At 41.3% G+C, this 16,832-nt stretch overlaps 2 protein-coding genes across 2 annotated transcripts; both read left to right on the top strand.

The window, feature by feature from the left end:
- Positions 1 to 732: 732 nt before the first annotated feature.
- Positions 733 to 1,794, top strand: LOC311075982 (trace amine-associated receptor 13c-like; the record flags this gene model as incomplete). The annotated part of the gene is made up of 1 exon (XM_084103733.1): positions 733 to 1,794. One exon carries the CDS (start codon positions 733 to 735, stop codon positions 1,792 to 1,794), a length of 1,062 nt encoding a protein of 353 aa, XP_083959859.1.
- A 12,482-nt stretch (positions 1,795 to 14,276) lies between these two features.
- LOC311076915 (trace amine-associated receptor 13c-like) lies at positions 14,277 to 15,467 on the top strand (the record flags this gene model as incomplete). Its single annotated transcript, XM_084105425.1, has 1 exon — positions 14,277 to 15,467. Exon 1 carries the CDS (start codon positions 14,463 to 14,465, stop codon positions 15,465 to 15,467), a length of 1,005 nt encoding a protein of 334 aa, XP_083961551.1. The 5' UTR covers positions 14,277 to 14,462.
- Between the last annotated feature and the right edge of the window lie 1,365 nt (positions 15,468 to 16,832).

The raw sequence follows: 16,832 nt of genomic DNA, 5'->3' as shown, positions 1-16,832 counted from the left end.
TTGCACAGATTAATTGTTCACCACAACTACCAGTGATGTAAGTGTACATTGATTGGCTGAACAAAATACTGGCAACCATCATTTTTAAAAAGTAGTGTAAACACACAGTTAACATTTACTTATTCCATGATCTAACTTCACAAACATGGAAAACAGCAATGCTACATAAGCATACAGAAAGCGTTAATGTTAAAGGCATTTACCTGCTTAAATAACTTATGGAGTGACATTCTATCTCAGTTTTCACGAAACCTACGACACACAACAAAAACACAGCTGTCAGCTAGCTTACATCACTTCAAAATTCCTACTGCCTGTGCGAATGTAACCAGGAAAATGGCCATAGGGGAACCTTTAATTGTATGTATTGTTGAGTTGAATGGGAACCAAAACTGTCTGAATGACTGATGACAGAATTTTAATTTATTGGTGGACTATCCCTTTTATTACCACATATGTTCAATTTAGTTGCTTTTTCACTCCACAGTATACAGAGCATTTATTATTTTTGATAATGTGTTCTGTATAGGAGACAGTTATTGCCCACCTATTACATTTCCATAGTTATTTACAGGGGGGGCTGGGAGGATTATGGACTGCTCAAGTATTCTTGAGTTCCAATGGATGACATTTCAAAGCTAATGTTTAAAAAAGAAAATAAATTATTAAAAGATAAATTACATCACAGTGGGTAGTAGATGGGTGGGCCAGTCTGATCCAGACACTGTATAAATGAAAGGACACAAAGGAGAGCAGAACAAACTCCTAACAGGAGGAGACTCACTCATGGCCTATGAGACAAAGGATCATGAGACTCAATACTGCTTTCCTGCCATCAACTCATCATGTATCAAGGGAAAACGCTCTAAATATGAATACAATATCATGTACGTGTTTTTTTCATTGCTGTCAGCATGGACTGTGTTTCTGAACCTCATGGTGATCATCTCCATCTCTCACTTCAAGAAGCTTCACACTCCAACCAACCTGCTCATTCTCTCTCTGGCTGTGGCCGACTTGCTTATGGGACTTATTGTGATACCCATAGAGGGCACTAGGCTGATTGAGACGTGTTGGTACTTTGGAAACACTTTATGTAGACTGTTTATTATAATCCTTGTATCGGTTTTCTCATCATCTCTCAGTAATTTAGTATTAATTGCTGTTGATCGCTATGTGGCTGTGTGTCACCCTTTACAGTACCCACAGAAAATAACCACAACTAAAACTTTAGTGAGCATCTGTCTGAGCTGGGTTTGTTTCTCAACCTACAACACTATTCTCGTATCTGATTATGGATATTTAGACACTTTACACAGAACAGACATGTGTGATGGAGAGTGTTTGTTTGCGGTGGGTTTTGCCTGGGGAGTTACTGATCTGTTCATGTCTTTTATTTTTCCATGTACCCTAATCATAACTTTATATTTGAGGATATTTTATGTTGCACGTCAACAAGTGAAAGTTATAAACTCTCTGATGAAGGTTAGAAAATGTGTAATGGAAAGTTCAGTGAGGAGGAAATCTGAGAGTAAAGCTGCTCTGACATTAGGAATCATTGTGACAGTTTATCTGCTGTGCTATATTCCATACTATATCTGTTCTATATCAGTAATCTCTTCCACAACCTTAACTATTTTGACATGGATGATGTACATAAATTCAGGTCTGAATCCTCTGATCTATGCTTTATTTTATCCCTGGTTTAAAAAGACTATTAAACACATCTTAACTCTTAAAATATTTCAGCCAAAATCGTCTTTGGTCAACATGTTTACAGAACATCAATTGTAATTAAACTGGTAAAGCTGTCACTCATGAAGGTAGATATAATTATCATTGTATGATTTAACTTTATAATTTAAAAAGCACTAAAGCATGTATCAGTATATAGCTTATTTAATAGAGTATGTTTGCTGTTTAAATCTCAAATGCAGATATTGCAGATAATTAAGTAAACTTCTTTAGACACACATTGAATTTAAGTGACAAAATGCATTATTGAATTATGTTGCATTGGATCATTAAGTGAACTGAGTAAACAGCATAAATCTGGAATAATGAAAAAAGGTAGATAGTATGCTTTTACTTTATGCTTTTATCAGTGATGTTTAATCTGTGTTATCATTGATGAAAAACACAATGGCTGCGTCCGAAATCGCATACTCTCTTGAGTGGGTACTTATTTTGAATTTGAGTAATTACTTCAGGGCTGCTAAAAAAGTACTATATTGCAGTTGTATATAGTATCATATACACATTTTTATTTTATCACATTTCTACTCTTTTATCAGTACTGTGAATTTGGACATACTGCTTTTGTCACATACTGTTTTTTGTCTACTATATAGTAGGGAAGTATGTGATTTTGGACGCAGCTAATGACAAAAAAAGGACAGTCATATAGAAGAGTGGTTCCCAACCCTGATCCTGGAGTAGGCCAGCTCTGCACAGTTTAGATGTCTCTCTAATCAAACACACTTGATTCAACTCGTCAGCTCATTATTAACCCAGCAAACAAAAATATGTTCTTTGATTGTTTTGCTAAAATACTCATTAAATTATGAAAACATTATTTCTGAATGTTTTTTAAACGTTTAAAACATCCCACATTTTTTTTTTTTTTTTTTTGTATTAAGAATGGTTTTTTTTTCTTGGTTTATGTGAATGTTAGAACATTCCATTCTATCATTTTGAGAATGTTATGAACATTATTTCAGAATGTTTCAAACTTTCAAAAGTTTTAAAGTTTTTTAAATGTTTTAAGAAAGAAAATTATTGGTTAACAAAATAAATTGGATGCTGTTCTTGAACCATTTGGAGTATATGCATGGTTTTGGTCTCTTTTGAAAGGGAACACTTTGAGGTGTTCACTGAGAATCACTGTAAGTCTTACTGTTATTGAGTAATAGAACTTTGAACACACTACAAAAGGGGGAAAACATTTCCGCCTACATTTTTGTTTGTAAACAGATGTCTGCAGATAAGCTGGGAGGTATTAGCTGGAAAACACAGTGGGATCACAGCATGAAGCCTTACCAAATCCAATTTAAAAGTTGATAACAATACCTTAGATAATGAGTGTTTTACACGTTTATCTAAGTTTATGTGTAGGCGCTTCCCAAAAAAAGGCCACTTGGAGACTCCAAATGACACTTCGTAACCACAGACATATAACATGCTGCTATTCTTGAATGCTTTATTGTACAGTCATAATTTTGGGCTCTAATGAAAGGTTACACTTAGAGCTATTCTATGCCTTATCCAGATTCACTGTCAATAATTGCTGACACATAGTAACTGAAGCATAAACACATTATTGTGTTTTTTTGGGGGTTTTTTTTTGCAATTCTTGAAACTGAAATTTGTGCAAATAACGATACAAAACAAGTGCTATGGTATTAAAATATTTTTTAATATTAGTCTATTATACACTATATATATATCAAACTATTTACAAATTTATGATTAGGTTTTTCTTTGGTTATTGAACCTCTCTAGGAAGGTGAAGGATGGGGCTCCTCTCTTGATGTCCATCATATGGCTTTCTGCTGACGAACTCCCAGTCTTCATCCAGTTAAATGTCAGATGATTGTCTGTGATATAAAAAAAGTAAAGAATGAAATAATTTACATCTTTTATGTATTCAACTATTTTATACAGAAACGCACGCACACAAACAACCAGGCATATGCAGTGAGTGAGCACACATACACACACACACACACACACACACACACACACACACACACACGTCTGGTTCACTATCTTTGTGGGGACTGTCCATAGACTTAATGGTTTTTATACTGTACAAACTGTATATTCTATCTCCTTACACTAACCCTACCCCTAAACCTACCCATCACAGAAAACTTTCTGCATTTTAACATATAAACCCATGGATAAAGACACACAGGGACACAAACATACATTTACACCTCATAACAGCTCAAGAGCGCTCATAACACCAAACACACATAAGCTAGTCGACGAGCAAGCAAACACACAACAGAAGTTAGCATGACCATCTTAAAACACAAATGCATCAGTATACTCAGTATACAAGTAAAATATGTTATATAATATAATAAAACACTTACTTGTCGAGAGTGATGACTCCCCATCCTAAAAGCATATCTCCAAGAGTCACTATATGCCATTTGCTACACTATATGCCGCGTTACACAGTAATACGCACGGACGCGCTGGTCACCATGAAACTTTGCGCACGGTTTTCTGTGGTCGATGTGTTGATTCCTCCCACTAAAACTGCATATCAATCTTTTCAGAAGTTCATTAGCTATCAGATAAGCCAGTCATTTGCAAACTCTGATCCAACTGGAGCAGCTAAATGTCCCTCAAAGAGAAGGAGGGACTATCCCCCATACTGCAAGCTGACTGGCTAATGCTACCTGGAAAATCCCCTTGCACACCCCGATTTGCTCAAATCAGCTGTCAGTCAAAAGTTCAGGGGTCAGCGGCCATTTTGACATAAAAAAATCGGTAATATCCAGGGTGGCAGGGTTTCATAAAATATAGAAGCTTCCCCGGGCACCGCCATTGATTAGCGGACCCCCACCTGCTGTTAGCATTCCATTGACTCCCATTCATTTTGGCGTCACTTTGACAGCGAATAACTTTACATCTGAGGCATTTAAAGACTCCATTTGTCCATTATTTATTTCTAAAGAAACACGAAAATGTATAAAAGGCTCTATTACCTTGTATCTTACATTATGACCCCGTAGAAGCAGTTTTTGTAAAACGATTGCGTCATAACCACGCGACTCTCTGTCGCACAGTAGAGAGATTACCGTATGGACAGGAGGAGAAGCTCGTGGGCAATCGGGGGGACATGGAGGCAAAATGACAAAATAATTAATCAGAAAACTTAGCAAAAGTTGCTCCTGCTCCTAGCTCATGGACACCTCCTACTCACACTCTCCGTCTCTGCAAGATTCGGAAGGGAATGATTCAGATTTCTCTTGGCACAGCTACTAGAAGACAGACGGGTTGCTCACGTCACATCTACATCATCAAGCTCAGTTTGAGTCTGCGCAATACGCTCGACCCCCAGGAAGTAAGTGCTTCTAATTGACTTCACTTGTCTCCGTTGAATCCAATGGGGTCGTTGTGTCCAGTTTATATACTGTCTATGGTAATATCAGAGAATGTCTAATAAGGGGAGAAGTTCCACTCTCAGTAAACTTCCGGCTTCTGAACTGGTTGCAGTTCCACTCTGGTTCCATATGAGGGTGCTCACAGGAGGAGTGCAGAATGAATGGAGGTCTATGGCGCTATAACCCTCAAAATCCACTTTTCTCAGGATATAATTTTTTGTCTAGTAATTTGAATGTTGTATTCGAAAGGAGATGCAAAGAAATTACACATTGCTGGGTGTTAGATTTTTTAGAGTCACTTATTTGCTTTAAAAAGTCTTTTAAAATGTCAATGACGTCATACACATCGTACGACCAGAGATACTGCTTTACGGCAATCCTTCAGTCACTTTGGTGCTTTCGCGCTCTGCACTTTCTTTTCTCTCGAGGCATCGACAACACAACTGACACAGGTAAATACACGTGCTAGAAGAGTTTTTGTTTTGTTTGTTTCTGGTCCCGCTTCGGATGTCACGATGCCATTAAGCGGTATCTCTGGTCGTAATCAGTCCTTCACTGACCAATCAGCGTTCATTAGCAGAATGCTAGCGTGTTATGGGCAACAACAACTCAACCTGTAAGAAATCGAAAGGACATAAGTACTCGTTCATTCAACTTTCGACCTATAACCCATGTTGAACTTGTAAAACCTACAATCAAATCTTAGATTTCTCAACGGCAATCGGGTGAAAGAGACAAATTTAGCCATCTAGCCCCATAGACTCCCATTCATTTTGCACTCATGGGCGATCGCCCCCAGTGGAACTCTGGTGGAACTACAACCAAAATTCGGTACAATAGGACTTAATAGGGAGTGGGCAGGCTCTCCGTAAACGGGCTCTGGTAATATTTACATGTGAGGTGTAGTTTCATCACAGAATGCGTTGAAGTTGTGACAGCTCTGTCAGCTAACTTGAAATGCTACTACTACATTCCGTGGATGTTCTGACAAAGACACCGATTGTACCCGCTGTGTTGATTGTATCCTAAAATGGTTTACATCGTTCAAATCACAAGAATCTTAGCTTTCCAAAGATATGTAACATGTTTAAACATTTTTTTTTTTTGAGTTTTGTCTTTCAAGAAGTTGAACCTGTTAAACATCCATTTGGCCCGCGGGCGGGACATCGGAACTTTATCTACGCCACCAACCAAATTCTTGTACTTCCTGCAGAATTTCAGTCAATCTTTGATGTTTTTATTGGAGAGAAGTGGCTTCTTTGCTGCCCTTCTTGACACCAGGTCGTTGTCCAAAAGTCGTTGTCCAATTAGTAAAATTATGTTAGCTGGTCATTTGGTCCCAAGGACAAAAACAGTGAAATTTGGGGTTTTGTGATAAAACTTTTTGCAAATATGTAAAATGCCTCTGATCACTCTGCACATTAATCTAGAAAAATGTGAATCAACATCAACAACTGAAGCAGAAAACATCTTCAAATTTGGCAACAGCTGTACCCTGTCATTCAAGTGGGAAGTGGGACCTTAATAACATTCCATTTTTGGATGGTAATTTATCTGCTAGACAACATGAGGGTTAACACTAGGGGCCCTATTTTAACGATCTGAAACGCAAGTGTCAAGCGCAAAGTGCAAGTAACTTTGTGGGCGGGTCTTGGGCGCTGTTGCTATTTTCCCGGCGGGATAAATGACTCTTGCGCCAGGCGCAAATCTAAAATGGGTTGGTCTGAAGCAGCTTCATTATTCATAGGTGTGGTTTGGGAGTAACGTGAAATAAACCAATCAGAGCGTCATCTCACATTCCCTTTAAGAGCAGACGCACTTGTTCTAAAGCGGATTGCTATTGTAACGGCGGATTTGCCAGGCGCGCGCCAGGAGCGGTTCACAGCCAAGGAGAGCAACGCTCTCGTCACGGCCGTAAAAGAGAGAAGTTACATTGAAATGGAGAAACCCACCCAAATTAACTTCAGTTAAACAGGTGTATGATAATTTGGGTAAATGTGTAAGCTAGATGTATGCTTTTATAATAAATTGTCTATCTATCTATCTATCTATCTATCTATCTATCTATCTATCTATCTATCTATCTATCTATCTATCTATCTATCTATCTGTCTGTCTGTCTGTCTGTCTGTCTATCTATCTATCTATCTATCTATCTATCTATCTATCTATCTATCTATCGTAATAATGTATGATTTGCAAAAATGAAAACTGCTGCTTCTGTGTAGATGAGAGAATCAAAGTGTATGCGCGTTGTGCATACGCTACATTGATTATGGCCAAGCATGCGCCCTTAAAATAGCATATGAATAACATGCGCAACGTGCCACTGACTTTAAACTATTTTTTCCTGGTTAGTGGCGCAATTGTTTTCTAAACCTGCAAAATAGCATGAAGGAACGTTTGCGCCGGAACACGCCTCCTTTTTTGTGCTGAACCGCCCAGGGAGCGCAAGTTCATTCCCTAGTTTAGCGACGTGCTTCTGTGGAGGGAAAAGCGTGCTTTGCGCGGGTGCAAAATAGGAATGATACATGCGTCGGTGTACAAAGTCAATTGCGCTGGGTGCAAGATAGGGCCCTAGGAGTCTCATGCTCATCTGAGGATGCTGCCTCATAATCTCCTCAGCTGCCTCAGGGTCCTCTTCGACATTATCGTCTATATCAGGCACATTCTCCTCTGTCACTGTCAATTTCAAAGAACTATGACAAAATCTAATTGACAGAAAACCTTTGCTTAGAGGTAATTTTCAATTGAGAAAGAGCATAAAGAGAGCTCACAGAGCACAAAGAGAAATTGTTTATAAGGCTTCTGTGGAAGCTTTCATATATTTGCTCCTCCCCTATATTATGTTTTCCCCTCCCCTACGGCACAAAATATTGTTCTTGCAAGTATTATGTTTTCCCTTCACTGGAAATATATAATTGGCACTGGAAATATCTAATTTCTTGAGAGAATTATGATTCCCCCCTCCACTATTTCGTGTGAACTATCAGTGGTTCTTGCAATAGAGTTCGGGATCGTTACGTCACGCCGCAATGCATTGTGGGAATCACGGTACGGAAGTAGATGTACTGTATAGTAGCGTATAGGCAGTAGGTAACGTTGATCAGTTGGTCATTAATTTAGGTTATTTTTTGGAAAATGGTTCAGTAATATTGCTGTAATCTTAGGCTATCACACGAGAGACCCGTGTTCGAATCCCGGGTCTACCGGCACATAAAATTATGCCGTCAATGCTTCGCTCTGTCAGTTCCCTTAAAAGGCGACTGCAGATGTGTATTTTGCAGCCAACGAGCGCGTTGTACAACCCGCTCGCCTGCACCCAGACACCGTTTCTATGGTTCGCGTGCGTCGCTGGCGAAATGAGAAAAGAGAGTGCTTTTAGTCCCGCTGAGGCCGGACCACCTCCATTTCTCACACATTTCTCATTCCCCTCTGAAGTTCAGGCGACTGGAAATGTCAATATTGCAGTAAACGAGCCTGTTGTATTACATGCACGCCTGCAAACAAACGCCTACATGTTGACGCTCTCTTATATTCTCGCGCTAACTGAAAGCTTATGTGTTCCCCCCCTGTGGCTCAGTGGTGGAATCTTAGGCTTTCGCATGAGAGACCGTGTTCGAATCCTGGGTCTACTGGCACATAAAATTATGCCATCAATGCTTTCGTTCTGTCAGTTCCCTTAAAGGCGACTGCAGATGTGTATTTTGCAGCCAACGAGCGCATTGTACAACCCACTCGCCTGCGCCCAAACACTGTTTCTATGGCAACACAAAGTATTCCTAGCCGCTGCGGCCGGACTCCCACCAAAACTTCTCGCTCGCTCAGTTCCAGTAATTGCGACTGTTCCAGCGTATTCTGCAGTAAACAAGTCGGCAACACAGCCCGCTTGCCTGCACACAAACGCCGTTTTTACGGCGACCCAGATAAATCCCATAAAGAGTGTATTTTCTGGTATTCCGGTCATGGCCGATGGTGTTATGAGTGTAGTAAAAATGCCCACTGCCCAGTGCCCATTCCTACACACAAACATGGCCCGCCACACACGGCCCGCACAAATAAAATGGACTCATGTCGATTGTGCACCAAATGTAGTGATTGTGCCCACGTCCCAGTGCCCGCAAACACTACACACTACATGTCTCACGGTTTCTGTAAAAACGAAACCAACGCACATACAGTCTGCACAAACAGACGGTGTTCTCAGCGTTTTGCATGGCCCCGATGTCCAGCGCCCTCATTCGCTCACAGACATAATAAACCCCATGGGGTTCGCCCTGCTCGCTCTCTCTCAGCACAGCGCTGTAGGAGAACTGAGCGCGGGCAGGCTGCCCGCTGTGCCCGCTTCGCCCCCAGTCTCACACGCTGCAAGCGCGGCGCTCATGTTACAGCACACCGGTGCTCTCCGCTCGCCACTAGGTCGCGACCAGAGCCCAGATATCATTCTATCCCTAGCCACTCACGCGAAAGCGTGGGCAGAGCTTCCCGGGGTATCAGAGTGGGTGCTGAACATTATAGAAAGAGGCTATTCGCTACAGTTCGGTCGACGCCCGCAACGCCAAGCGGCGCGAATCGAAACTACGGTGAAAAAGGAAGTAGAACACCTACTTCGAGCCGAAATAGCGAAGTTACTGAGCAAAGGGGCTATTATCACAAGCTCAGAGCGAAGGGGGCATGTACAGCAGATATTTTCTGGTACCCAAAAAAGACGGGGGTCTCAGACCCATTCTAGATCTAAGACGACTAAACAAAGCACTTCTGAAACGACGGTTCAGAATGCTCACGACCAGGAAAATCCTCTCGCAAATTTGCCAAGGGGACTGGTTCATGTCGATAGATCTGAAAGACACTTATTTTCAAATACAAATAGCGTCACGTCACAGGCGATTTTTGAGATTCGCCTTCGAGGGCCAGGCATATCAGTACACAGTCCTGCCGTTTGGCCTATCCCTGGCACCTCGTGCATTCACGATGTGCATGGATGCAGCGCTCGTACCCCTCAAGCTCCGAGGCATACGAGTGCTGAATTATTTGGACGATTGGCTGGTTCTAGCTCGATCACAGTCAGAGCTCATAGAACACAGGACCATATTACTCGATCACCTCGAGAATTTAGGTCTCAAAGTCAATTGGGCGAAGAGTTCGCTGTCTCCCAGTCAGAAAATATATTTTCTGGGTACAGAACTGGACTCGCTGTCTATGACAGCACAACTGTCGCCGCAGCGCAGACTGAGTATTCAGCGCATGACAGAAACTTTTCGCCACGGCACTTTAGTCCCGCTCAAAAGTTTCAGAAAATGCTGGGTCTCATGGCTTCAGCATCTTCAGTGCTTCAGCTGGGTCTGCTTCGCATGCGCCCGCTGCAGTACTGGTTAAAACCGCGCGTTCCGCGCAGAGCGTGGACCTCCGGTCTCTTGCGCCTCAAGGTCGATCAGAAATGCACCGCAGCTCTGAAACCTTGGACAGCGACCGATTGGTACCGGTCAGGTGTATGCCTGGGTGTAAGCCTACGGACGCCTCAACCTCGGGATGGGGAGCGCTGCTAGAGGGCAGACCGTTCTTCGGCCAGTGGTCAGAACAGGAGAAGCTTCTACACGTAAACTGCCTGGAAATGATGGCAGTCGACAACGCGCTGAGGCGCTTTTGTCCCCAGATAATAGGACACCACGTCCTGGTCCGTTCGGACAACACGTCAGTGGTGGCTTATATAAATCACCTAGGAGTTATCAGATCCAGAACCCTTCACAGGCTGACGGAACGCCTCCTGGTCTGGGCTCAGCACAATATGCGCTCGCTCAGAGCAGCGCGTGTGCCCGGCCACCTGAATGTGGGACCAGACAGACTGTCCAGGAACAATCTTCCGGCAGGAGAATGGTCTTTATACCCACAGACAGTCAAACTGCTATGGAGGATATTTGGCAGAGCGAAAATAGACTATTTGCGTCTCAAGAGAACGCTCACTGTCAGGAATTTTTCTCCAAGAGCAGGGATGCGCTGGCCCACGTCTGGCCCCGCTGCCCGCTCTATGCGTTTCCCTCTGTCACGCTCCTACCCCAGGTGTTAGAGCGAATCAGGGAAAACGGATGCCCAGTGCTACTCGTCGCCCCATTATGGACGAACCAAGCCTGGTTTCCAGTCCTGATGCAACTGATGAGTACCACCCCGTGGCCGATACCGGTGAGGAGGGATCTCCTCTCGTAGGCAAACGGCTCGATCTGGCATCCTTGCCCGGAGCTTTGGTCCCTACATGTGTGGGCCATCAACGGGTACCCGTTAACCTCCCAGCGGGAGTGTTAAACACGATCACGCAGGCTAGAGCTCCATCTACGAGACGGCTCTATTCCTCAAAATGGTCTGTGTTCACTAGCTGGTTTACAGCGCATGGCACTTCACCCTCACACTGTGGGGTGTCGGAGGTTCTTTCCTTTTTACAAGAGCTTCTGGATAAGGGCAGAGCCCCATCCACGCTCAAAGTTTATGTGGCGGCCATAGCAGCGTTCGCTGAACCACCGCTTGGCCAGTCATTAGGAAGGAACGATCTGGTCATTCGCTTCCTTAGAGGAGCTAAGAGGCTGAATCCTCCCAGATCTCCCTCGGTTCCCGTTTGGGACCTTTCCACGGTTCTGGAAGCCATGAAAGGTGCCCCATTCGAGCCAATACAGTCAATAGACCTAAAACACTTGTCTCTCAAAACAGTGTTTCTTCTGGCTCTCGCTTCAGTGAAGCGCATAGTGGACTTGCAAGCGCTCTCAGTGAGCGCGACGTGTATGGAGTTTGGGCCTAATGACTCGAGAGTCATACTCAAACCAAAGCACGGATATGTTCCTAAATCCCTCAATACACCGTTTAGGGCACAGGTGATCTCCCTGTCGGCCCTGCCGGTATCTGAAGAGGAAGGGGACGCAGGCTTCCTTTGCCCGGTCAGGGCGTTAAGAGCCTATGTGTCTCGCTCATCTGTTTTCAGACAGACGGAGCAGCTCTTTGTTTTGTTCAGCGGACGTTCTAAGGGACAAGCTGCGTCAAAACAGAGTTTATCCAGATGGATAGTTGATGCTATAGCGCTAGCTTATACATCTAAGGGCCTGCAATGCCCGTTAGGTGTCAAAGCGCACTCCACGAGAGGCATGGCCTTGTCGTGGACTTGGTCTAGTGGGATTGCCTTGCAAGATATCTGTATGGCGGCGGGCTGGGCCTCCCCGTCTACATTTATAAGGTTTTATAACCTCGAGGTTCCCGCTTTACAAGCTAAGTTGCTCTCGGTCTAAATTTTCAGTATTGCCTGCCCGATGCTATCGGCTCAGGATGCTGAAACTGCTAGAGCGTCGATCACTGATCGTCTGTATACTTCTGTGGGCAGTGCGTAAGTCCCCCATATTTATCAGTCCAGGCCGAGTTCGCCCTGGCTGTGTGGAACACTTGATATAATCTGCTCTTATTAGAGCTCTATATTACAGGAATGATGCTATTCTAGCCCCTTTTCCCGGACTCTCTGTGAGTCCCTTGTGATTAGGCACTGTATGAGCCCCGGGCACCTGCCCTTGGGACTTTAGTGTTGTATCTCAAGCACGCACGGCGTTTTACACTGTGTTCCCCTAGCGTAAGATATTACGCAGTACGAGAGAACCTCTCGTAAGAGAACGTACTCGGTTACTAACGTAACCTCGGTTCTCTCTAGAGAGGGAACGAGTACTGCGTATCTTGCCGTGCATGCATCACGCTCTGGTTCGCTTCGGCTATGAAAAACTGGTCAAACCAGCCTCTCGGGGCTGTATTTATAGCCAAGCCCCACCCGCTTTTGGCGGGACATGACGTAGTGGGCGCGAAGCACCCTCATTGGTTCTGACGTCATGAGGGGCCTCTCTCGATAGGCTGGTGCAGTTGCCGCAGAGCAGCCAATGGGCGCGCGAGCTGTCTCGCCCATGTCTGCATGCTGCTGCAATGCGTTTTACATTATTGCAAAATTAAGGATACTTTTTTAATCTCTAGAGAGAACCGAGGTTACGTTAGTAACCGAGTACGTTTTGACGTGACTTGACTTTTGACTGTTGACTGTTTTTTGATTGGGGAAATTTATTTATATATTTTTTCCCTTACTGACTATGTGAACTATTGAACTATATGAACTAGACTGTTGGAATTACTGCTGATCTTGTGAATTGAGCTAATTTTGTTTCTTTTTTGTAGCGGGACAATTTGTGAACTAATTTTTGTTTTTCTTCTTCCTACTCAAACCAAAAAGTCATTTTTGAGACACTTGAAACTGTGTTGATATTTGTTAATATACATATTTGAATGAATTCTAGTTGTCCGTCATATTTAATGTAGTAGTGGTCTATTTAAGAGTGATTTTTATGGGTATTATTGCATTGATTACTGATGCTAATTCTTTTCTCAAATAAGTGAGGGGTTTTGTGAAAGAAACACCAGACTGCACAAGACCTTTGTACGTTTTCGTAAACTGAACTAAATTAATGACAGAAATCCTGTCTGGCACCCCAGCATTAAAGAAAAAAAAACCAAAACAAAGAGTGTGTGAAAACGTTACAAGATAAGGGCCCTAAAGCAGAGGGAAGTTTTTTGAAGATCATAAAATCTCAAGTTATAATGACCTCAATATCATCCAAAACAACCAAAACAAATGTGTGATTTGTGTCAAATTACCAATGTGTGAACAGCAAAATGTTTTATTTCTTATGTTTTATACAGCAAAATGAGCCTGGGGTCAAATTGACCCCAAAGAACACAGACGCTACAATGTGTACTGAACATTGAAAACAAATTATCATGTTAATTTTATGTTTACCCAGTTGTCCCCATTATATTAGAAAAAGTCTTTAAACATGAAGCAATTATTTTTTTTTTTTTGTTAATTATGTATTTAGAGGCGTTAAACACTGAATGGGGTCAAATCGACCCCAAGAGGGCATCTTAACCACACCAAGGGACCCCCCTCAGATAAGTTTCAGGGGCCACTCAAAGGAAGGGTGATCTACAGTGGCTGATTATTACGGATTAAAGCAATAACCACCACACCTGGTTTTAGTTAAGTTCCACCTGTGCATTGCTTTCATGTGGAAATACTAAACAATAAAAAAGTGAAGAAATTAAGCAAAAAACAAAACAAAAAAACAAAAAAATGCATTAACTTTTGAACAGTGTAAGAGAATCCTAATCTGGACTGAAGAAATAAATTGCATTTCAAAGCGAATGTAAAAAAAACAAAAAAAACTGCATGTTACATCATCAGTGGGCAGTAGATGGGTGGGCTGTCTGATACAGACTGTATAAATGAAAGGACAGTAAGGAGAGCAGAACAAACTCCTAACAGCAGGAGACTCACTCATGGCCTATGAGACAGAGGATCATGAGACTCAATACTGCTTTCCTGCCATCAACTCATCATGTATCAAGGGAATGCGCTCTAGATATGAATACAGTATCATGTATGTGTTTGTATCATTGCTGTCAGCATGGACTGTGTTTCTGAACCTGCTGGTGATCATCTCCATCTCTCACTTCAAGAAGCTTCACACTCCAACAAACCTGATTATTCTCTCTCTAGCTGTGGCCGACCTGCTTATGGGACTTGTTATGCCCATAGATGCCACCAGACATATTGAGACGTGTTGGTACTTTGGAGACACTTTCTGTAAACTGTTTATTATAATCCTTGGATTGGTCTTTTCAGCATCTCTCAGTAATTTAGTTTTAATTGCTGTTGATCGTTATGTGGCTGTGTGTCACCCTTTACTGTATCCACAGAAAATAACCACAACTAAAACCTTAATAAGCATCTGTCTGAGCTGGGTTTGTTTTTCAACTTATAATGCGACAATTGTAATTAATAATGGATTTTTAGACACTTCACACAGAACAGACATGTGTTATGGAGATTGTTCTGTTATGATGGGTATTGCCTGGGGAGTTATTGATCTGTTCATGTCTTTTATTTTTCCTTGTACCTTCATCATAACTTTATATTTGAGGATTTTCTATGTTGCACATCAGCAAGTGAAAGTTATAAACTCTCTGATTAAGGGTGGTAAATGTGTAACTGAAGGTTCAGTGAGGAGGAAATCTGAGAGTAAAGCTGCTCTGACATTAGGAATCATTGTGACAGTTTATCTGCTTTGCTTTATTCCATACTATATCTGTTCTATATCAGTAATCTCTTCCACAACCATAAATATATTGACATGGGTTGTGTACACAAACTCAGGTCTGAATCCTCTGGTCTATGCTTTATTTTATCCCTGGTTTAAAAAGACTGTTAAACACGTTTTAACTCTGAAAATATTTCAGCCAGCATCCTCTCTGGTTGATATTTTTACAGGGCATCAATATTAATTAAACTGGTAAAGCTGTCACTCATAAAGGATATGATTATCTTTGTATGATTTATATTTGTAATTTACAATACATGTATCTTAGTATGTAGCTTATTTCAGAGAGTATGTTTTCTGCATTTGATGTTTAATTTTAATAATTAAACTTATTTCCACACACACAGAAATTGAGTGACACAATGTTCATAAATTGTATTAAATTAGCTTATTAAATTAACTGAGCAAGCAGCATAAATCTTCAATGTACTGGGATAAATGGTAAAGGTAGATATTATGTGCTTTATGCTTAATCACTTTCATCAATCCTGTTGCATCTGTGTTATTAAAGATCAAAAACATAATGACAAAAAGAGGACAGTAAACTAAACTCAGTAAAAAAGTGATGTCCTCTGACTTGAAAATGTCTTAATGTATAAATATTGGTATGAACAACAAGATTAAACAACTGAGACATAAACTAAACAAGTTTCACAGACATTTGACGAACAGAAATGAAACAATGAGTCCCTGAACAGTATTAAAATTAGCAGTCATATCTGGTGTGGCCAGAAGCTGCCTTAAAGACCACAGAGCATCTCATCCTCATGGACTGCAGCAGACTGGACAGTTCTTGCTGTGAGATGTTACCCCACTCTTCCACCAAGGCTCCAAGATTAGAAATCACAGTGTGTGTGTGTGTGTGTGTGTGTGTGTGTGTGTGTGTGTGTGTGTGTGTGTGTGTGTGTTCTGATCAACCCAAACGCCCCCACAAAGATAGTAATATCAGAAATATTTGACCTTGTGTAGACATTTTTTTATGGTCCCCATAAAGAAAACATGTTATAAATTATGCTATTATGTTTTTTGAAAATGTAAAAAGGGGATATAGTTTGTCCAATATAAAAATCATGATGTCTATCCTAGTTAAAAAAATATACTTTATTGTATTTGAAATATATTCCCTTTATCAATAGTACATTGCAAATATACTAACAAAAATTGTACTCTTTTTAAATATATTAAAAGTATATTAGCATCATGCTTTTACCTATTTTCACAATACAACTTTTAACATATTTTAAAATAATTGTACTTTAGTATATTTTCTAAAAATATATTTTAAAAATGTATTTATTTGCACTTTATTAAAATATATTTTAGGTATTTTAACTGTGCTGGAAATGATCATTGTAACAATGCATTGAAAGTATACTTTATAGTATTCAATAGTATTTTGTACAAAGTATAGCTAAGTTTTATTTGTCTAATAATGTACATTTGTTATTGAAGACAAAGTTTACAATTTATAGTATTTGGAATAAGCTAAAGGTATTAATGAGCCTATACTTTTTACTCAAATATATCACACCTCGTGGGCTAGTGTGCC

Source organism: Abramis brama (genome assembly GCF_963993115.1).
Source record: "Abramis brama genome assembly, chromosome: 25".
Classification (NCBI taxonomy): domain Eukaryota; kingdom Metazoa; phylum Chordata; class Actinopteri; order Cypriniformes; family Leuciscidae; genus Abramis; species Abramis brama.
The sequence above is the reverse complement of the archived record's forward strand: the minus strand, read 5'-3'. Positions and strand labels throughout refer to the sequence as shown.